The sequence below is a fragment of the Arvicanthis niloticus genome, chromosome 8 (genome assembly GCF_011762505.2).
Source record: "Arvicanthis niloticus isolate mArvNil1 chromosome 8, mArvNil1.pat.X, whole genome shotgun sequence".
Lineage (NCBI taxonomy): Eukaryota > Metazoa > Chordata > Mammalia > Rodentia > Muridae > Arvicanthis > Arvicanthis niloticus.
Window position 1 is genome coordinate 85,966,682 of NC_047665.1, and position 21,701 is coordinate 85,988,382.

At 48.1% G+C, this 21,701-nt stretch overlaps 1 protein-coding gene across 5 annotated transcripts; it reads left to right on the forward strand.

The window, feature by feature from the left end:
* Positions 1 to 14,677: 14,677 nt before the first annotated feature.
* On the forward strand, positions 14,678 to 20,825 carry Acp5 (acid phosphatase 5, tartrate resistant). Of its 5 annotated transcripts, none has more exons than XM_076939743.1 (6): positions 14,683 to 14,839; positions 16,030 to 16,079; positions 16,482 to 16,776; positions 16,958 to 17,085; positions 18,647 to 18,992; positions 20,275 to 20,825. In XM_076939743.1, the coding sequence occupies exons 3-6, from the start codon at positions 16,510 to 16,512 to the stop codon at positions 20,515 to 20,517; spliced, it is 984 nt and encodes a 327-aa protein (XP_076795858.1). In that variant the 5' UTR covers positions 14,683 to 14,839; positions 16,030 to 16,079; positions 16,482 to 16,509; the 3' UTR covers positions 20,518 to 20,825. The 5 variants fall into 5 exon arrangements, with proteins under 5 accessions (XP_034366341.1, XP_076795858.1, XP_076795856.1 ...); XM_076939741.1 differs by having other exon boundaries at positions 14,684 to 14,839; positions 16,510 to 16,776; XM_034510450.2 differs by lacking the exon at positions 16,030 to 16,079 and having other exon boundaries at positions 14,678 to 14,839; positions 16,510 to 16,776.
* The last annotated feature ends 876 nt before the right edge of the window (positions 20,826 to 21,701 follow it).

Genomic DNA, 21,701 nt, shown 5'->3' on the forward strand with positions numbered 1-21,701 from the left:
ATTCCCTATGCTAATGGACCATTAGGATTAACATAGTGAAAATGGCCATCTTACCAAAGGCACTCTACAGATTCAAGACAATCTCCATCAAAATTCCAACAGAATTCCTCACAGAAGTTGAACTGATAATTTTTAGTTTCATTTGGAAACACAAAAACCCAGGATAGCTAAAACAACCCTTAATAATAAAAGAACTGCTGAGATTTCACCATCCCCAATTTCAAGCTGTAGTGCAGATCCACAGTAATAAGAACAACATGGTATTGGCATAAAAACAGACTTGTCGATCAATGAAACCAAATTGAAAACCCAGATATAAGTCCACACATTTATAAGGACCTAGTTTTTGACAAAAATACACACTGGAAAAAAACCAGCACCATCAAAAACTGTTGCTCAAACTAGATGGCTGATGTAGGAGAATCCAAATAGATGCATATTTATGACCCTGCACAAAACTCAACTACAAATGGATTAAAGACCTCAACATAAGGCCAGATACACTGAATCTAATAGAAGGGAAACTTGGGAATAGGTATGAACTCTCTGGTAGGAAACGACTTTCTAAACAGAACACCAATAGTGCACGACCAACAATTAGTATATGATGTTGTCAGGAGCCATTATGGGACGAGGTCATAACTAGCAGGTGACCTTCCTGAGATGGTCTGCCTCGGATTGTAATCCACGACAGATTTGCTTCCGTTGGCAAGGCCCAGGAGAAAATCATTTTAGGAAAAATTCCTGCTATTAATGTGCTTTTCCTGTTATTATTAAACACATATGATAATCACTAGGTATTAGCTCACCCTTTTGAGCAGATCTCTGCAGATCTACAAAGATGTACTGTTTTGTAGTGATGCTATATAAACAAATAGATGACTTCTTAATTCTTTATGATGATCCTATAAGAATTACTAAAATTATATCAGTGATTATTAAGCTGTTTTATAGTGGGACTGCTATTAGATCTTTTTCTGATAGTCAAAACTGCAGTGAGAACTCTGTCAGTCCCCCTTGTGTTTCCGGTTAATTGCCTCTTAGATAGTAACCAGAGTTTCTACTACTCAGAGCACGTTCAACGAGGTTGTAAAACAATTAACCAAAGGTCATAAAAAGGGAGCTAACGATTTATTATAGGTGCTAGGACGGAAGATAAAATATTGCCTGGGTTTATCTGTACAAAACTTCAGTAACAACTTAATTATGGTTTTTAACTCTCCATGAACCTTTGGAACTGTGACAGGTGATGAATGTTTAACCAGATAATGACTCCTAATGGACATGCATGTAAACACTCTCTGTTGTAAACTTGTGTTTCAACTTATGATTTGATTTTATGTTGTGAACTTGTGATGAACTTTTACCATGTGATCATGTATTTTGAAACATTTTGAAAAATGTTTAAGTGCTGAGGACAAATTGAAGAGTCAGAAGAACTGAGCCAAGGAGAACTTTTTTGGACAGAACACTTCTTAGACAAAGAGAAGAGAAAAAAAAATTCGCTTGTCCCACTTAGGACCTTTCTACTTTCCCCCCTTTTCTTAAATATCTTTCGTAGGAAACTATTTACAACTTAGTAATAAATGCTCTAATCACTTTTCCAAGTGTCCCCTTTGCTTCCTGCGACCTCAGACTAGCAGGCTGAAAGTTAGAGCATCGAAGTTCCTGCTGAGATAGAACAAAGGCCACATTACTTTGTCCCCCTCCTGCACACTCTTCAGGTGTCAGTCGCCTAAGCCGGCAGTTTTTACCCTCAAAAAGAGCGAGAAATTTTTAGGACTTTCCAGAAGTTATCATCAGCATTTTGGTACAGTTAGAGAGCTAGAACATGTGGAGACCCTCAGACTTTAAAGCCACACTAGAATCCTACTCTGTGCCCGGTCCAGCCCTTTCCAGACCGGGAGGCTCCTGGCATATTGTGAAGCTGAAATGTTTTTGGAAACAACCACCATCATTCAGGCAAAGAGTCAGGATTCAGAATGGGAAAAGATCTTTATTAATTATACATCTGACAGAAGGTTAGTATCAAATGACAGCTTACTTACCCTGTCAAGAATGTGGGGTAAAGGAAGCATTCATCCATTGCTGGTAGAACTGCAAACTTGTATAACTGCTATGGAAATCAGTGTGGTGGTTCCTCAAGAAGCTGGGAATCAGTTATCTCAAGATCAGCTGTACCACTCTGGGACATATACCCAAAGAACTCAAGATCCTACTAGTGACACTTGTTCCCATGTTCATTGCTGGTCCATTCACGAGAGCCAGAAATTGGAAACAGCCTAGACGTCCATCAACTAACAAATGGATGGTGGCGACGTGGAACGTGTACACAATGAAATATTATTCAGCTGTTAAGAAAAATGAAATCACAAAATTCACAGGTGAATGGATAAAACTAGAAAAAAAAATCATCCTGAGTGAGATAAGCTAGACCCCAAAAGACAGATGCTGTCTTTTTGTTTTCTCTTGTATGTGTGTGAGCTTTTAAGCCTGCCTTATCTGTGCTATGATTTGTATATCCACAGAACTTAGGTACGGAGTAAGGGATTAAGAGGGAGGGGAGGCTCTCCCAGGGAAGGGGAAATAAAATAAGCAGTTACAGGTGGGGGTGGGGGGACTGGAGTGGAGTGGTTCAATGTGGAGGAGTGACAGAGGGACTGTGGGGAGGGACAACTAGTACTAAGGGCCATTTGGGGGCCATATAAAACCCTGCTACTGTAGAGGCTTCCTAAAACATATATATATATATATGAAAGAAATCTAAATGGAGTCGTCAAATACTGGAGAATACCCCAAATAGACATCTTTCCCCACCAAGTGAAACCTCCAGTGCCAGGAGTGGATCACACCTTGTTGAATAATTAGTCAGATTGTCCCCATGGGAATCCCCAAACATCTCAAGCTATTGACAAGGAAATTGGCTACTCTCTACAAACTAATGGGAAGGTCCTACTGCTAAAACTAACACCCACAAAACTCACTGAACACAGAGAAGTTGAGCTGGTGTCTACCTAAAGCCCTCACCCCTACTGACTGGTGTTCACAGCAAGCACTCTACACGCTACCAGAAGAGAAAGGGAGCCACCAGTCTAGCCGCAAAACCTGCCATCTGCGGTGGATACCTGCATGATATGCTAGTACGATAGGGCCACAAACACTGTGAGAGTAACCAGCCACTCTGATTGTATTTAAGGCTCGCTCCACAAGATGGAACCTGACATGCCTGACAAAGAACCTGAGACAGGGCAGTGATAAAACGACTCCTAATGACACTCTGCTGCACCCATAAATCAGTGCCTTGTTCAGCCATCATCAGACAAGCTTCTGGCAATCGGTGGGAACTAACAGAGACCCATAAATGGACAGTGTGCAGGGGTCGAGAGACTCTGGAATACTTGGTGTTCATCAAGCCCCTCCCTTCAAGACTCAAGAAACTGTGTGGCTGACTGATGCTCAAAGAAATCTACTGAGCTTATAAACCACACGTTACGGTAGACCACTTGTTCCCCAGTAGATGGCCAACACAAAATGAACTCAGTTGTATTTTTAGAGACTGTTTGTCTCAAATTGCTTTGTTTGAGCATTTTTGTCTTATTGGTCTTTTGCCCATATGGTTTTTTTTTATGTTGTCTTCTTTGTGTCTGTCTGTCTGTCTGTCTGTCTGAGACAGGGTTTTTCTGCATAGCCTTGGCTGTCTTGGAAATCATTCTGTAGACCAGGCTGATCTTGAACACAGAGATCCGCCTGCAGAGTTCTGGGATTAAAGGTGTGTGAGAACACCATCCAGCTATTTGCTTTTTAAAGAGGGGGTGCATTGAGTTGGGTGAGTGGGAGGTGGGAAGAGTGGGAGGGGAAGGGTGATCACAGTATATTGTGTGAAAAATTGTTTTCAATTTAAAAACCTATAAAAGAAAACCAACTAGATTTGAACTTCGTCTTTCTGATACTGAACAAGAAGTCAGGTCACAGTCCGTGGACTTCATCTGTGGAATCCCTCACTCACAGATCAAGTTCACAGAGGGATTCCACAGGCCTGGGCCTCAGGGGTCCTCCAGAAGGCTCCTCATGTCAGGGGTACTTTGTACTTGCTCTGGCTTTTTCAAAGTCCAACATTCTGAGTGGTCACCACAAACCAGCAAGCTTGTGTCGTGACGTGGTTTTAGACACACGGCACAATTCATTTCAGTGGTACCAGCTGTATCACGGGTTCCAAACTGTAACCGCCCTGGCTGGTGGGGATTCCACTGTTGTCGTCATTGTCTATCCTTATTTGGAAACAGACCACCACACTGTGTGACCCAGGCTGGCTTCAAATTCACGGAGACCTACCTACCTCTGTCTCCCAAGTGCTGGGAGTAAAGTCGTGTTCCAGGTTTTAATAATTTTTTATCCTTGAGTAACTGCCAATAAACTAGATCATCCTTGTATAATTTGATAAATTTTCCCTGGAAGTACATTTTTGCTATGCAATTTTGTTCATTTTCAATGCTTTTTATCCACATATGATTTAACTTTAAGTCACTTCCTATTACCAGAGGATAACCATGTCACCGAGAGCTCACTTCCTGTGAAACCCCCTGGAGGGGTTGTGACAGTTTTCTTCTCTGTTGCTGTGATAAACACTGACCAAAACCAGCTTGGGGAAGGAAAGGGTTTATTTGGCTTACAAGCTGCAGTTCCTCATCAAGAGAAGCCAGAGCAGAGGCTGGAACCCAGAGGCAAGAACTGAAGCAGAAGCCAGGAAGGAACACTGCTTACTGGCTTGCTTTCTTTGTTTTGTTCAGCTACCTTTTTTGTACAGTCCAAACCCACTTGCCTAGGGATGGTGCTGCCCACAGTGGACAAGCCTTCCTACATCAACTAGAAATCAATAAAATGATCCACAAATATATACACAGGCCAATATTTTTAAAAGATTTATATATTTATTTTATGCTTGTGTGCCTGAGTGTATGCATGTGCGTTATATGTTCATGCAGGAGCACCCAAAGGTCAGAAGAAGGGTCAGGCCCCCGGGGACTATAGTTACAGGCTGTTGTGAGTCACCGTTTGGGTTCAGGAAACTGAAACCAGGTCCTCTGCAAAAACAGCAAGTGCTCTTAATGGCTGAGACATCTCTCCAGCTCCCTGTCCCGCGACCCTGCCATAAGCTAAATAAATCAATAAATGATTAATGTGAATTTGCCTTCCAGAATGGACTGTGATATCTGGGGTAGGGCCACATCCATTTATCCTGCTTCTGTTCTTCTTACCCTGTCACTGGTTTAGGGTACTCGGATTCGGCGCTAACCATCATCCAGTTCGGAGGATGTGTTTGCTACCTTTTTTGTACAATCCAAACCCACTGTCCTAGGGATGGTACCGCCCACAAGAGGGCGCTAGCTCCCTTTCTCTTCCAGAGAAATGGCTCAAAGCAGTTTGCTAGAGAAAACTTTTGTCTGCTTGGCCCAGATCGGCTTCAAACTCAGTAATCCTCCTGTCTCAGCCTCCCTAGATCTGAGATTACAGACGTGAACCTCCATGCTTGTAGCCTTGGTGAGGTTAATACATAGACAGAAATAACGGTTGCTGCTGGGTGTAAAGCCGACACCGTTCACTTGGGCTTCTCTTATGAAACCGAAGTCCTCCTCGTGGTATTATTATTCTACTATATGGTTTATCTTTTCTCTTTTTAAATTATTCTTTACATTTGTTTCTTTTTCTTTTATGTATACAGGTATTTTGCCTGTATGTACGTCTGTGGACCACATATATGCCTAGTGCTCAGGAGGTCAGCAGAGGGCATCAAACCCCCTCAGTCTGGTGTTACAGATGGTTATGGCTGCCCTGTGAATGCTGGGAATTGAACCTGGGTCTTCTAAAAGAGAAACCAGTGCTCTTAACCATTGTGCCATCTCTCCAGCCACAGTTCTTTTATTTTTAGTGAGTAGCTAGTCAAGTCTGGTCACACAGCCTGTAATCCCAGGATAAGAGGGTCAAAGGTTGGGGGCTGGAGAGATGGCTCAGCGATTAACAGCACCGACTGCTCTTCCAGAGGTCCTGGGTTCAATCCCCAGCAACCACATGGTGGCTCACAACCATCTGCAATGGGATCTGATGCCCTCTTCTGGTGTGTCTGAAGAGAGCAATAGTGTACTCATATACATAAAATAAATAAATAAATCTTTAAAAAAAAAAAAGGTTCAAAGGTTATCCTTGATAACATAGGGAGTTGGAGGCTAGCCTGAGCTACATGAGAACATGTCCCCTCCCAAGTGTTTGTTCTAGAAGAGTACATAAAATTTGCGTGCATATAAAGAGACTTTAAAAACTACAGGAAAAGGAGTTTCCTACAGACACCCCAGGACTTTCTCACTAACAAGACATGTTTGCCCTGTTACTGGTTACATATAATAACAGATTAAATACAATAACCAATTATATATAGGGAGGCACAAATACATTTTTCTGGAAGAGATGGGAGATGTCTCTGTCAACAAAGTGTTTATTATGCATAGACTTGAGCTGGATCCCAGGACACAGGAGGGACAGTAAGATGCCCCACCCATAAAGGCTTTTGCCACCAATTTTTGATAACTGGAGTTCCATCTCTGGGACCTACACAGTGAAAGAAGAAAACTGTCTCTCAAAGTCACCCATCAAGTTCCACACACATGCCGTGGTGTGTGAGCACACAAATACAGAAACAAAGATTTTAAAATAATTTTAAAAGATTTTGGCTTTAAGTATGCATATGTATGTGTGTGTGTTTCCCAGAATTTAATGTGCATCCCATGCCCACAGTACCCATGAGGGTCAAAAGCAGGCATGAGCTTCCTGGAGCTGGAGCTGGCAGTTGTGAGCTGCCATGGGCACGGTGAGAAGCCAAACTCTCAAGAACCCTAATCACTCACTTATTTAAATATTTAAAGGAGCAGTTAAGAGCCTCTTACAGAGGACCCAAGTTTGGTTCCCAGAGTCCATGCTGGGTGGCTCACAACTGCTGTGATTCTAGTTTCAAGAGGTCAGATGGCTTGCTTATGGACTCATGTGGGTGTAGACACACACACACATGCATAATTTAAAATAATATTAGAATAATAGTAATAAAAACTGGATATGGTGGTGATGCACTCCTATAGTGCCTCACGGGGGAGGTGGAGACAGCAAAGATCCCGGGGACCCACGGCCAACAAATGAGAGAGTGAGTCAGAAAGCTGGCTGGACTGTGTGTGGGTGTGATGGTGCATGCCTTTAATGCCATCATGGATTGTTGCCTGGGGTATACATGGAATAAACCCTTCCCTCCCCAAGTTGCTTTTGGTCGTAGTGTTTTATCAAACCAATGGAAATCCTAACTAAGTCACCTACTATGCATGTAGCCCTGGGTTCCATTCCCCAGTACCACAGAAACCAGATTGCGGTGACACACACCTGCCACCCCAGCACCCAAGGGGGAAGCAGAAGAGAGCAAGGTCATCCTTGGCTACACGGGGAGCCCAAGGCTAGCCTGGAATACAGAAGATCCTCTCTCAAAATAAGTTGTTGTAAAGCTGTCTTCCCACAGCCTGGAATTTGTCTTAATTCCATGTGAGCCCTCAGTGGAAAGAACAGAGCCAGTCCCTGTGACTAAAGTTGTCTGTAGCAGTAAGTCAGATGTGGACAGGTCTTACAGCCTCAGGTCCAGGCTTAAGAACTTGCTGGCCAGAGTCCTGGGTGTCCTAGGAAAGTGTGAGGAGGCAACAGATGGGAAAGATACAGAACCAGGGTAAATGTCCAGGAACTGAAGGCTGAAGGCTCATGGGTGAGTTCAGGCTTCACTCAAGGGGGAGCACCTGCGAACTGGTGTTCAATGGTTAGAGGGTTTTTTTTGGGAGTTTTTCATTTTTAATTTACATTTATATGTGTATGTATATGTATTGTGTGTGTGCTTGTGCATGCACGCACGCCATAATGCCCATATGGAGGTCAGAGGACAATTTGCAAGAGTAATTTTTCCTTCTACAAGACCTGGAACTAAGGTCTCAGATTTGGCAGCAAGCTTTTATCCACTGAGCCATGTTGCCTGCCTCCCTGCCTGCCTACCTGCCCTTCCTCCCTCCCTCTTTCTTTCTTTCTTTCTCTTTCTTTCTTTCTTTCTTTCTTTCTTTTTTTTTCTTTCTTTCTAAGAATCTCATTATATATCCCTGGCTGGCCTGCCATTACGTAAACCAAGCTGCCCTCAAACTCACAGACATCCTCCTGCCTCTGCCTACCAAGCACTGGAATCAAAGGATCAAAGGCACGCAGCACCATACCTAACCTCTTTAGTGTTTTTGAAACAGTATGTCAAGTAGCCCAGGCTGGCCTTGAATCAGGAGGGGATAACCTTGATCTCCTGCCTCCCCTGCCTACTCAATAGTAGGATGGCAGCTTACACTACCTGATGTGTTTATAAAAAGATAAAGAGAGAGTGTGCCCTGTGGAGGCATGTGGTGAGGTGTGGGGGAAGAGGATGTCTCAGCAGGTCCATGCTGAGGCATCTCTTCTTCCTGAGAGACCAGCCACACCCTGTATAGTATAGCATAGAGTTTATTCAGGGTATAGGGAGGGGAGCCAGGAGGTAGTAGAGGCAAAGAGAGAGAGAGAGAGAGAGAGAGAGAGAGAGAGAGAGAGAGACAGAGAGAGAGAGAGAGAGAGAGAGAGAGAGAGAGAGAGCATGAACATGTGGAGAGAGGGAAGGGGCGAGGGGACAGAGAGAGCAAGAGAGCAAGAGAAAGCAAGAGAGAGAGGAGGGGGCATAGTGGGCCAGGCCTACCTGGCTGTTGCCAGGTAACTGTGGGGGTGGAGTTTAGACAGAATGCTAACACTACCACTCTGGGTTTGTCTGGTTCTACTATACGATGGACTTTGTCCCACCTGCTCCTGCCTAGCACTAGGTATTTAGTCATTCATCAGAACAAATCTGGATTATTAAATTTATTGCAGTTCCAACACTGGCCACATGGGGCAGCAGTGGGCAGACCAGAGCGCCAGTTACAAGAACTCTGGCTGCCGGTCATCTCTAATTTCCCTTTACTGAGGAAGAAGGGAAGGAGGTAAGGAAAGAGGAGGAAGAGGAAGAGGTCAGTTCAGAGGTAGAGTGGTTGCTTAGCGTGTTTGAGGCCCCGAGTTCCATCTCCAGTACTGAAAAGATCAAAAAACAAACAATGACAATAACAAAAAAAACCTGAACAGCCTGGCATTGGGGCGGAGGCAGGGGGATTCTGAGTACCAGGACAGCCTGACCTATAAGCCAGACTTTATCTTCATAAAATAAGTTAGAACTGAATAAATAAAATATACCTTTGGAGACAGTTTTCTTCAAGCCTTTGGTTAAAATGAAAACGACTCTGTTGTTTCTATGCCAAGCTGGGTAGGTCCTTACTTTCCAGACGGCCATCAGATTACCGTCTGTGCATACTCACTCTTGTGAACTAAGTGTGAGGAGTGGGAGGTGACAACTGCCTGCTATCCCAGCACTTGGGAGGCACAGACAGGAAGATTGGGAGTTTAAGGCCAGCCTCAGCTATAGTGTAAGTTTGAAGTCAGGCTGAGGAACATGAGACCCTGCCTGAAAATAAAATAAAAAAAATACGGTCAAGCTGGTAGGAGGCGGTAGACTCCAGTGTAAGTGTGACCACTGTCCTAGACAGACAACTGGATTGACAGTCTATAAAGGCTGAGCATGCAAGGGTTACCATTGTTTCCAAATGGCAACTGGCACAGAGACATTTGAGTCTCTTTTATAATGGGTCCACTTAATTGCTTCTGCGATAACATCAGACTTCTAAAACTTAGGGCACATCCCAAGGGTTTGCAGAAATCACTAACTGAAGGTCATAGAGAAGATGTACATTACGGGACCCCAGGTGCGAAAACAGGAGATAAGATGCCGACTGGGTCTGTCTAAGCAAAACTTCAAGGATGGCTTAGTTATAGTCTAAAACTTCTCCGTGACCCTGCAAGCCAGTAACAAATGGTCAAAGTTAAGCCAGATAATTGCTCCTAGTGGACGTACATGTAGGTATTCTCTGTTATAACCTCATATTCAGTTTATGACTGAATTTACGTGCTGACCCACAGTGCAGTTTTTTGCCACGTGAACACAGGCTCTGAGAGTCATCCAAGAACTGAGAACAAAGGGCTGAGAATCACAGTTCCCTGGAGGCTTTACCTAGCCTCCCGCTGTGTCACTCTGAGATGCTAGGAGGCTTCAGAAGCCAGACTTCAAGTGACTCAGCCAGAGAGTCAGCTGCAGAGTACCTTTCACCCAGAATAGATAGCAAATGGTCCACGGCCTAGTTTCTGTGTAGAGACAAAATGGGATATGAAAAATGAACTCCTCAAGTCAACCTGATGGAATCTGGACCAAGATGTGACTCCCCAGGATAAACCTGTGTTTTCAGGAAGGGTTACCAGAGGTCGGGAACCCTTCTCTCACCTGGATGGGTGGTGCCTTCCTGCAGTGGCCCAGATCTGGAAAGCTGCCCACCGTCCACCCACCTGCTTGCTCTCCCACTCGCCTGCCTCTCCTTCCTTTTGAGTGCCTCCATTGCTGATGTTGTCACGGCCACGTCTTCTGTCTTCCACCTTTCACAGGCCAGCGGCTGCCCAGGGATTCACCACGAGACTGGGACTTCTGAAGCATTCCTTCAGCCTGTACACTGCAGCAGCCACCTGGATCTCCCTCTCCCCGGAGTGAGACAGCAAGCCTCCGTCATGTGAGTCACATTGGGTGTTTTTATTTGATTTTTTAAGATGTATTTTCTGTTGATGAGTGTTTGGCTGCATGTATGTATGTGTGCCATGTGCATGCCTGATGCCTGTGGGGGCAGAGAGGGCATCAGATCCCCTGGGACTGAAGTTTCATACAGATGTGAACCACCATAAACTTGACCTTCTGGAAAAACAGCCAGTGCTCTTAATCACTGAGCCATTGCTTCAGCTATGAAATCCCCTAAGGCACACACACACACACACACGCATGCACACACATGTACACACACATACATGCACACACACATATACACACACAGCATGCACACACATGCGCATGTACACATACACACACACGTGCACGCACATATACACACGCACGCACACACATGTGCACGTACACATGCACACACACACGCACACACACGCACACACACACACACACACACACTCCGTTCTGTTCCCCTAGAGGACCTTTGTGAGGAAGGAGTTAAGAGGTGCCCAGGACGCTGCATATTCAGGCTTGATGGAGGATGGAGAAAACAGTGTTCAAAAGGCTTCGCTTCATCCTGTCAGTGCCAAAGACACTTGTGTGTGCTCCTGAGAGATGCCAGAGGCACAGCCAGAAATGCCACAGAGAAAGGATGGAGTGCCATGGGGTATCCCTAGAATCCCAGCCAGGAGAACCAGAAGGTGGTCATACTCAGCTACACAAAGTTCCAGGCTAGCCTGGGCTATGTGAAACCCTGTCTCAAATGCCAAAACAAAGAAACAGAGAAACAAAACTCACAGGCAGAAAGAGTTATTGTGAAACAGCCACACAGGTGGAGAGAAGGAGAAAAAGAAAGATAACTACACACAACACTGGTCAGGCATTGATAATGCTGTACAGAAAAACTACAGCAAGATGATAAGTCTGGGCGCTTGGGTGTGGCTCAACGGTAGATCAAGAGACCCTGGGTTCCACAGCCAGCACTTGGGGGTGGGGGTGGGGGTGGGGGTGGAGCATGGAGGGAGAGAAAGAAAGTCAAAGGAGTGACAGGGTAGGAACCCTGAAGCACCACTGGAAGAAGAGCCTTCAAGTCTTCAAGTGGGTGGAACATTGGGGGCAAAGGCCCTGAGGTCAAAGGCCAGAGGTCAGAGGCCAGAGGTCAGCAGCTCCCTTGGAAGGTGAATCAGAGAAGCCAGGTTGGGAGACAGTGGAAAAAGAAAGGACAGGAGGAGGAAGGGAACACATACAGCTGGAGAGGAGCTCCAGCACGGGGTGTCGGCCTCTGAGGCTGGCAGTGCAGGGTGGGGGTGGATTAGATGGGGAGCCAGCACGGTTGTTCTTCCTGTACTCCTGGCACTAGGGAGGTGGAGGCAGAGTTCAAGGTCAGCCTCTGCTATCTAGTGCGTTTAAATACAATTCAGGTCATTAAAGCTAAAAACAAAAAGACAATTATGAAATGGCGCCCTGCTTTTCCCTGAAGGCAAATTAAGGCACAGGAAAATGAATAGACATTGAGCCATACCTGTTGTCTCCGCTACTTGGAAGGCTGAGGCAGGAGGATGGCTTCAGGCCAGGAGTTCCAGGGCAGCCTGGACCAACTACAAATCATAATCTCAAAAACTACAAATGAAGAGCATGTAACATCTACTAGGCCGAGCACAGCATGGTTGAGCATGCACAGCATGGTTGAGCATGCACAGCATGGTTGAGCATGCCTTTGGTCCCGGCACTTGGGAGGCCAGCCAGGTCTACACAGCAAGTTCCCGTGACACTGCCTAAAAACAAACAAACAAACAAACAAGCAGGTTTTGCGACACAGACCTGTAATCCCAGTGCTCTGGAGCACCAGGAGCTCAAGGTCATCCCTAACTGCACAGGAAGTGAGGCCAGCCTGGTCTCAAGAATGTCTGTAGATTTTACCAGCTTTCTACACGTGTCCTTTTGGTGGTCTGGAATTCGTTGGCCTGGAGCTCATGGATCCCAGGTGTGGCCACCTCGCCCAGCTTGGTCTCTGGCCATTTGCTTCATATTGCAAGTACGACAGTGTAGGTGTGTGTGTGTGTGTACACGACTTGGAGGCCCGTTCTGTCGATCTATCTTCACCAACAAGCACTTTTACACACTGTGCCAGATCACCAGCCCTAGCTGGTATTTTTCTCATCAGTGGCAGCTGTGGAGTTCAGGAGGAGGCACACAGGGAGGAGGGGGGTTAAGGCATGGGGGGGGGAATGAGGGGTAGGAGGGGTAGGGGTGGGGGAACTCACACCTTAGCTCAAAGCCACATGACATCATTGAGATATCAGATGAAGACTTCCCCCAGTAGGGGCGTGTGTGTGTGTGTGTGTGTGTGTGTGTGTGTGTGTGTGTGTGTATCCCAGTGACTTTCCTTAGGCTTGCTTACAGGAGCATGGAAACCTCACCACTGAAGAAACCACCTCTCCATCCTCCAGTTCTGGTTAACTACCGGCCTGTGTAGATTTTTGTTTTTCACTTGTGTGTCTGTGTGAGTTTATATGCACATAAGTTCAGGTGCCTTCAGAGGCCAGCAGAGGGCATCAGTTGACCTGGAGCTGGAGTTACAGGCAGTTGTGGGCAGCCTGGAATGTGTCCCGGGAACCAAACCTGGTCCTCTGCAAGAGCAGTGTACAGTTATAAGTGTACTGGGTTATATGAAAGATAACCACTGGTGTATCTTTCTGGCCCCTGGGATGTTCTTTTTCTCAGAAATTCATTTTTTGGGAAGGGTTTTTTTTTAGACAGGATCTCACACTTTAGCCCAGGTTGACCCAGTCTTCCCTAGTTACCCCAGCTGTCTCAAACTCACTACAATCCTCCTGCCATTAACAGACATGATCTACCACACCAGGACTCTTTAAATCTTTATTACATTTATTTACTATTTATTATTGGGAGGGCAACAACCCATAGGTGGAGGTCAGAGGACAACCTTTGGGGGTTGGTTCCCTCCTTCCACCTGATGGAACTCCGGTTCTCAAGACTTGCCAGGAAATGCCATCTGAGCCATCTTGAAGGCCCGTCCATCCCCAGACTTTATTCTTTGGGATTCCTTTGTTATTTGGGTTTGGTTTTTGTTTTGTTTTTAGAGACAGGGTTTCTCTACGTAGCCTTGGTTATCCTGGAACTTGCTAGATCTGCTTGCTTCTGCCTCTCAAGTGATTGGATTAAAGAAGTGAGCCCCATGCAGACCCAGCTTTATTCTTTGGAATTCTAAAAACAGCCTATTTATTTATGAATGAGACAGTCTCATGTCTCCAACTTGCTGTGGAGCTGAGATCTATCATGAACTTCTGACCCCCTTGGGTCACTCCACGGCCCAAGGTTACAGGTGTGCACCAGATTTATAACGACCTGCGTCTGTGACCTAGGGCTTCTTACGAGTTGGCAAGTCACATCCTCAGCCTCCCTGCAAACCGGCAAAATTTTCTTGTTTGAAGTAACAGGAAAGACCTGCAGTGTGCGGAAGAGGATGGCTTTGCTCCGCCCCTCTGGGTCCCTCTCTGCCTAAATTCCTCCTCTCCCGATCGATCGTGAGGCTTGTTTTACAGGTGGCTGTTACCTGGCACTTACAGCAGTCAGATCACACGCCTCCACCCTCACCCCCACCCCACCGCACCCCCGCGCGCCCAAACCCACTGCTGGGATGGACCTAGAGCCGCTCTGGTGCCAGGCAAGCCCTCCGCCGCTGACCTGCCACCCTAGCCCCTTCCCACCCATTTTAAAGACCCGGAGAGCCATTAGAGACAGCACACCTGACTAGCCCGGCTCAGTCCGTGGCTGAACCTCCCCAGCGCAGCCACCAGAGGCTGTGAGCACCCCAAGAGTCGAAGGCAGGTGGTACTGAAGTCAGGTCCCGGGACCCCCTCAACTCCTGGGACTCTGAACCTTGGCGGCGAGGCGCCAGGTAATGGCTGAGGCAGGATTGGGGCGGGGAAACCGAGGCACCCGCCCTCTGCAACTCTGGACTCAGTAGGGCAGGCAGGGAGCCGTGGGCGAGGGCTGGCGGGCGCCGCCTCTTCACAACTCGTGCAGCCCCGAGCGACCCGCCCGCGGATCCGCAGCTCAGTTGGGTAGGCACAGCTTGTCCTGGACCCTGGACCTACCGCCAAGGTGAGACTCGCCCGGCCAGGCCCTCGCTCTGCCTGCCACGGGGGAGGGGTCTCTTGTCTGTTCAGGCTACCCCACTTCCTTCCTGTTCGCTTCTACTGAGAGGTGCGAGTGGGGAATGCATAGCAACCCTTCGCTGGGTAACCCGAGGTGAGTCGCCGACCCTCTCTGAGCCTTTATGCAACGCACGGAATCGGAATCCCTGTGTGCAGGGACCAGAGGGATTGGTGGTGAGTGTTGAAGGGATGCGTCTGGAAAGAATAGGCGGTGTGTGACGCCTAGGAGGGAGGAGAGGAGGTGGGAAGCTGGCCACACCTACCACTGGTGTGGCGCTGGGCTCTGCGGCCAAAAGGGCCTGCAGGTGGCTGCTGTGGGTGCCAAGGTCAAAAGGCTACAACCACGTGGTGTGTGCCTTCTGGGAGTTCCTCAGGCTGGAAACCGGGCGTGGGAAAGGCCATGGAAGAGTGTGGAGAGAACTTCCTGGAAAAGACAATCGTCGCTACTGTTTATGGGGGTGAGGGGGAACTCAGAGACAGTCCCACACTTAGATGACTTCAGATACACATTTTACACTAGGGATACAGCAGGACTTAAGCACAGAACACAGACGAGACAGGGCACCACAGAGGAATTATTTAGGCCTGTAATTCCAACACTTGAAAGCACTGGCTCAAGGTCATCCTTGGCTACATAGGGAGGGAGTTAGGGATCAGCCTGGGCTTCTTAAGACACTGTCTCAAAACATACAAACAAACAAACAACAAAAATAGAATTGGTATGTATGTCACAGGCAAGCCACTGAGGTTACCATGCTAGAGACACCCATTCAGAAAAAGTGACAGCGAGTTACAGGCTGCCAAGGGTGTAAGAGCACAGATGTTCAGTTCAGGCCCAGAACAGCCTCAGCCTAGAGTACAGTCAAACACAATGTACAGATGCCCAGCACATAGTACCATCAGACCCTGGCTGGCCTGCAGCCCCAGGCTGTGCTAGCTTCGAGAAACTTCTCACGGCCCAGCCTAGCCTGGGTGCACCCCCACCCCCACCCCATTTCCAGGTCTGGGGAAGTCCAGTGCTCACATGACCCAAGGGGAGGGCTTCTGGACAGTCCTCGGAGAAAATGCATCATCTTTCCTAATGATGCATGTCTGCCCCAGAGAATAAAGACTCAGTGATCACCGCTTCTGTTTCAGGAGCTTAATTGCCTCTTGCAGCCTCTCTGACCACCTGCGCTTCCACCAGGGTGAGTCCCAGAGGAGCAAGATGGTGGAAGAGGCCTGGGGGGCCACCTTCCCTACCTCCTCAGCTCTTTGCAGGCCCAACTGCTGCTGGTGTGTCCATGGAACTGACAGCTGTAGATGGCTAGCATGTGTTTGTGTGTGTGTGCATGCGTGTGTGTGTGTGTGTGTGTGTGTGTGTGTGTGTCCTGAATTGGGACCTGTCTTATGTCTTTCTTACCTCAGGCTTTCTGTTTCCATTTTCCAAACTTCCAATGTAGCTGAGGCTGGCCTTGAACTTCTGATCCTGTTGCTCCACCTCCGTGAGTTTATAGGCATGCACCATCAGACTAGGCTTAGCTGGCTGGTCTTTGATTGGACCAGGGAAGGTGGGGTTCTCAGGGTCTTGCTCTCTGTCTTTACCACAGACTCCAGACTCCATCTCTTTCCTCACAGATGGATGCATGGATGGTGCTGCTGGGCCTGCAAATCATGTCGCTCCCATTCCTGGCTCACTGTACAGCCCCCACTTCCACCCTGAGATTTGTGGCTGTGGGTGACTGGGGAGGAGTCCCCAATGCCCCATTCCACACAGCCCGGGAAATTGCCAATGCTAAAGAAATTGCCAGAACCGTTCAGATTATGGGTGCTGACTTCATCATGTCCCTGGGGGACAATTTCTACTTCACCGGAGTGCATGATGCCAATGACAAGAGGTTCCAGGTATGTGCTCAACAGAGTCAGAGGTGATAGTGGCGAGGTCACTCCACACTGGGACCTTCCTCTGGGGAGGGCAGAAGGCAGGACTCCTACCTGTAACTTGAGCATCCAGTCGTTTCCTTCCACTGGAAAGCAGCTGAGGGGCTGTTGACCCAGAGGAGGGTGCCCTTACTGTCCGTCACAGGAGACCTTTGAGGACGTGTTCTCTGACCGTGCCCTCCGAAACATCCCCTGGTATGTGCTGGCTGGAAACCACGATCACCTAGGCAATGTCTCGGCACAAATTGCCTACTCCAAGATCTCCAAGCGCTGGTGAGCCTTCCCTCTTTCCCTGAAGAGGTTGTCACTCTGAGACAAAGAGTCCCTTTGGCTTTGGGGAGAGTTTTTTTTTTTTTTTTTTTTAAATTGTGTTTTATTTATGCGGGAGGGGCAATACATGTGTGCAGGCCAAGGACAGATTATGGGAATCTGTTTTCTCCTCCTCCTGTATGGCTGCCAGGGATGGAGTATAGGTCATCAGACAGTGAGTGCTTTGCTCACTGAACCATGACAAGGCCCTCAGAAGGTCTGTGTTTTCTTTTGTTTTGTTTTGTTTTGTTTTGTTTTGTTTTGTTTAAACAGGGCGTTGTGTAGCCCAGGCTGGCCATGAACTGGCTATGTAGCCAAGGATAATCTTGAACTCCTGATCCTGCTGTCTCCAACTCCTGAGGGGTAGGATTTCAGACAATCACCACCACACTTAGCTGCTTGTTTTTGAGATGGGATCGTGCTATGTAGTCTTGGCTGGTCTTGCTATGTTCTCTTGCCTCAGCCTTCAAAGTATTGAGATGGCAGGTGTGTGCCACTGTGCCCAGCCAAAGAAGCCTTGTGAGGCGGAGGGGCACTCGCAGTCAGGAAAGCACTTGGTTACAAGCTGAGTGGAGACACATGCCTGTCATCATAGCGCTGAGAGATGGAGGCAGAGGGTCCTGGGGCTCAGTGGCGAGCCAGCCTAGCTGAATCCTTGAGCCCCACAACTCAGTGAGTTGCCCTGCCTCAGAAACCAAGATTGAGGGCTGAGTGAAGTGGCTCAGTGGATACAAAAGCACTGCCTTGTAAACTTGAGGACCAGAGTTCAATCCTGGGAACCCACCTTGAAAAGAGAACCCACTACCAAAAGTTGTCCTGTAACCCTCATCTATGCATCCTAATAATCAAAAAATGGAAACAAAAACCCAAAACAAACAAAGTAGGTGGGGTGGGTAGGAGGATGGATGGATGGAGCTTGCTGGTGTTCAGGCTAGTCTGGGGTGGGATACAGGCCAGGGTCAACAAGAGACCTTGTCTCCAGTGAACAAGGTGGAGAGTGACAGAGGACACTGATCACCACCCCCACCCCCCACCCCCGCTGTGGCTTCCATGGATGCATCTGTGTGTCTGCCCCACCACACATAAAGAAAGGCACCAGAAAACTCAAGATGAATGAACGGCTCTGGAGAAACAACAGCTAACTCTGACAACCCTGATTCCTATGCACATGTGCAAACATGAACATATGTGAGCACACAAGCAAACAAATTTTAAAAAGAGGTCCTTTGCCTCTGGGTTTGCTTCCCAGCACCCATATGGTAGCCCACAACCATCTGTAACTCCAGTCCCAAAGGAACTTTTTCTGGCCTTCACAGGCACAGGGTGCACGGGATATACAGACACACTTTCAGGCAAACATTCATGCATGTAAAATAAGACAATAAATCATAAAATCTAAAAAGAAATGTTTTAAGATTTTTTAAAAAAAAATAAAAAAATTAAAATGGGATGTCCTTTGGACAGAACCAACCTTAGTGTGTCTCTGCTTAAAATGTTTTACCCATGGCTTCTGTCTCCTCCACAGGAACTTCCCCAGCCCTTACTACCGTTTGCGCTTCAAAATTCCACGTACAAATGTAACTGTGGCCATCTTCATGCTGGACACAGTGATGCTGTGTGGCAACTCTGATGACTTTGCGAGTCAACAGCCCAAAATGCCCCGAGACCTGGGAGTGGCCCGCACTCAGCTGTCCTGGCTCAAAAAGCAGTTGGCAGCAGCCAAGGAAGACTATGTTTTGGTGGCCGGCCACTACCCCATCTGGTCCATCGCTGAGCATGGGCCTACCCGCTGCCTCGTCAAGAACTTGCGGCCACTGTTGGCCACATACGGGGTCACTGCCTACCTGTGTGGACATGACCACAACCTGCAGGTGAGTGTTCTGTGGATAGGATGGGGAATCTAGCAAGGAATTCTTACTATACTACAAGGTGCCACATAGCTGTACTCTTGTTCAGAGGGCCTCTGCCGAATACTGGACTAAAGTTCCCCAGTGAAGGGCTGGGGCCGTGGCTCAGTGTTAGAGTTCCCAACTAGAATCCCCCAATGAGGGGCTGGGGGCGTGGCTCAATGTTAGAGCTTCCAACTAGAATCCCCCAGTGAGGAGCTGGGGGTGTGGCTCAGTGTTAGAGCTCCTACCTAGAATCCCCCAATGAGAAGCTGGGGGTGTGGCTCAGTGTTAGAGCTCTACCTAGAATCCCCCAGTGAGGGGATGGGGGCGTGGCTCAGTGTTAGAGCTCCTACCTAGAATCCCCCAATGAGAAGCTGGGGCGTGGCTCAGTGTTAGAGCTCCTACCTAGAATCCCCCAGTGAGGAGCTGGGGGTGTGGCTCAGTGTTAGAGCTCCTACCTAGAATCCCCCAGTGAGGAGCTGGGGGTGTGGCTCAGTGTTAGAGCTCCTACCTAGAATCCCCCAGTGAGGAGCTGGGGGTGTGGCTCAGTGTTAGAGCTCCTACCTAGAATCCCCCAGTGAGGGGATGGGGGCGTGGCTCAGTGTTAGAGCTCCTACCTAGAATCCCCCAGTGAGGAGCTGGGGGTGTGGCTCAGTGTTAGAGCTCCTACCTGGAATCCCCCAGTGAGGGGATGGGGGCGTGGCTCAGTGTTAGAGCTCCTACCTAGAATCCCCCAATGAGAAGCTGGGGTGTGGCTCAGTGTTAGAGCTCCTACCTAGAATCCCCCAGTGAGGAGCTGGGGGTGTGGCTCAGTGTTAGAGCTCCTACCTAGAATCCCCCAGTGAGGAGCTGGGGGTGTGGCTCAGTGTTAGAGCTTCTACCTAGAATCCCCCAATGAGAAGCTGGGGGTGTGGCTCAGTGTTAGAGCTCCTACCTAGAATCCTCCAGTGAGGGCCTGAGTCTGGGACTCAGAAATAGAGTGCTTGCCTTGTTACCAAGCAGGGAGCCACAGATTTCATCCTTAACACTGCCAAAACCAAAAAGGCTCCCTAAATGCCAAAGTAACTCCCAGTTGTGACTGTGAAGTAGGATCCACTGCCGCAGACGGGGAAACCGAAGCAAAGAGAGGCTATCCACCTCTTGCTCAAGGTAGCTCTGTGGTCAGAGGTGGACCTATTCCTGCTTTTGAGGCAGATCTAGGTGAAGTCCTTGCTCATCCCCTAGCCAGGGCTGGCATGACCAACCTTGTATCCTCTGCCCCCAGTATCTTCAGGATGAGAACGGTGTGGGCTATGTGCTGAGTGGGGCCGGCAACTTCATGGATCCTTCTGTGCGCCATCAACGAAAGGTTCCCAATGGCTACCTGCGCTTTCACTATGGATCTGAGGACTCCCTGGGTGGCTTCACGTACGTGGAGATAAGCCCCAAAGAAATGAGCATCACATATGTGGAAGCCTCTGGAAAATCACTCTTCAAGACCAGCCTCCCAAGGCGACCCAGACCCTGAACACCTACAAGGGTCCTGCTTGTCCCCTAATGGGTCTGAGGGAGGAAGCCTCTGCAAGCATGGTGGGTGGGCCCTGTGAGGACCTCACCCACCGGCAGCTTTATCTGTGCCCTGGTACTCTGGCAGAGTGGGAAGGGGAACAGAGGGGCTCACCTACAGGAAAGAAGTATGCACACACCACTGGCCCCCCACAGCCAGGCTCACCCCTGAGGTTTTAGGGTAGAGCTTTCTTGGGAGTGGGGCTTCCTTTTAAGTCAAACATCTTACTGTCACTGCTATTCAATAAAACAATAGTTGACAAGGCTGTACTTTGTCTCCAGAATGGGTGTGTCATCAAAGTTAAAATGCGTGTGTGTACACATGTGGTAAATGCAGCCCCATTGGGCATGTGGAAGTTAAAAGCCACCATGTGGGTCCCAGGGATCAAACACAACAGGTTCCACTTGATGACAAGTGCCGTCACCTGCTAAGCCATGCCTCCAGCCCCCCTCTTCCATCTCTTAGTCTGCTACATAGCCAACTAACTTTACACCTGGACATTAACCCTGCTTCCCCAGTTATGAGACTGAGAAATCCAGGAGCTGTGGAATCCAGGCCTCCTGCATGCTATACAGTCGCTCTACCACAGAACTACATTCTTCACCTTTGTTCTTTTGAAGCCAGGTCTCACGTTGCACAGGCTGGCCTTGAACTCAGATCCTCCTGTCTCTGATCCACACACCCATTTCCCCACCCCCAACCTCCCACTGAGATTATAGGCAACTACCATCATGTCTGGCTGCAGATGTGATTTTCCCAGACACACAGGAGAGTGAAGCAGGAGGACCATTGGATCTAGATCTCCCCAGGCCAGCCTGGCAGCATATCGAGGTCCTGCTGAAAATGAGCCGCCAGCTTGGTATGGCATGCCTTTGGACCATGGCCTACACGTCAAGGTCCAGGCCAACTTGTGCTTATAGTGAGACCCTGTCTCAAAAAAAAATGAATGAATGTATCAGTCAATCAGTTACCATCAGAAAGAAGGACCTAGCAAGTCTTCCAAGTTCCTGTCTATGGCCACCCTCCCTCAGGCAGAACCCTCCCCCTGCAGCCATCCTCACTTCCCTGTTTTGTTTGCTTGTTTGAGGATAAGGACTCATAAAGTTTGTGTGCTCAGACTTGCTATATAGCAGAAGTAACCTTGA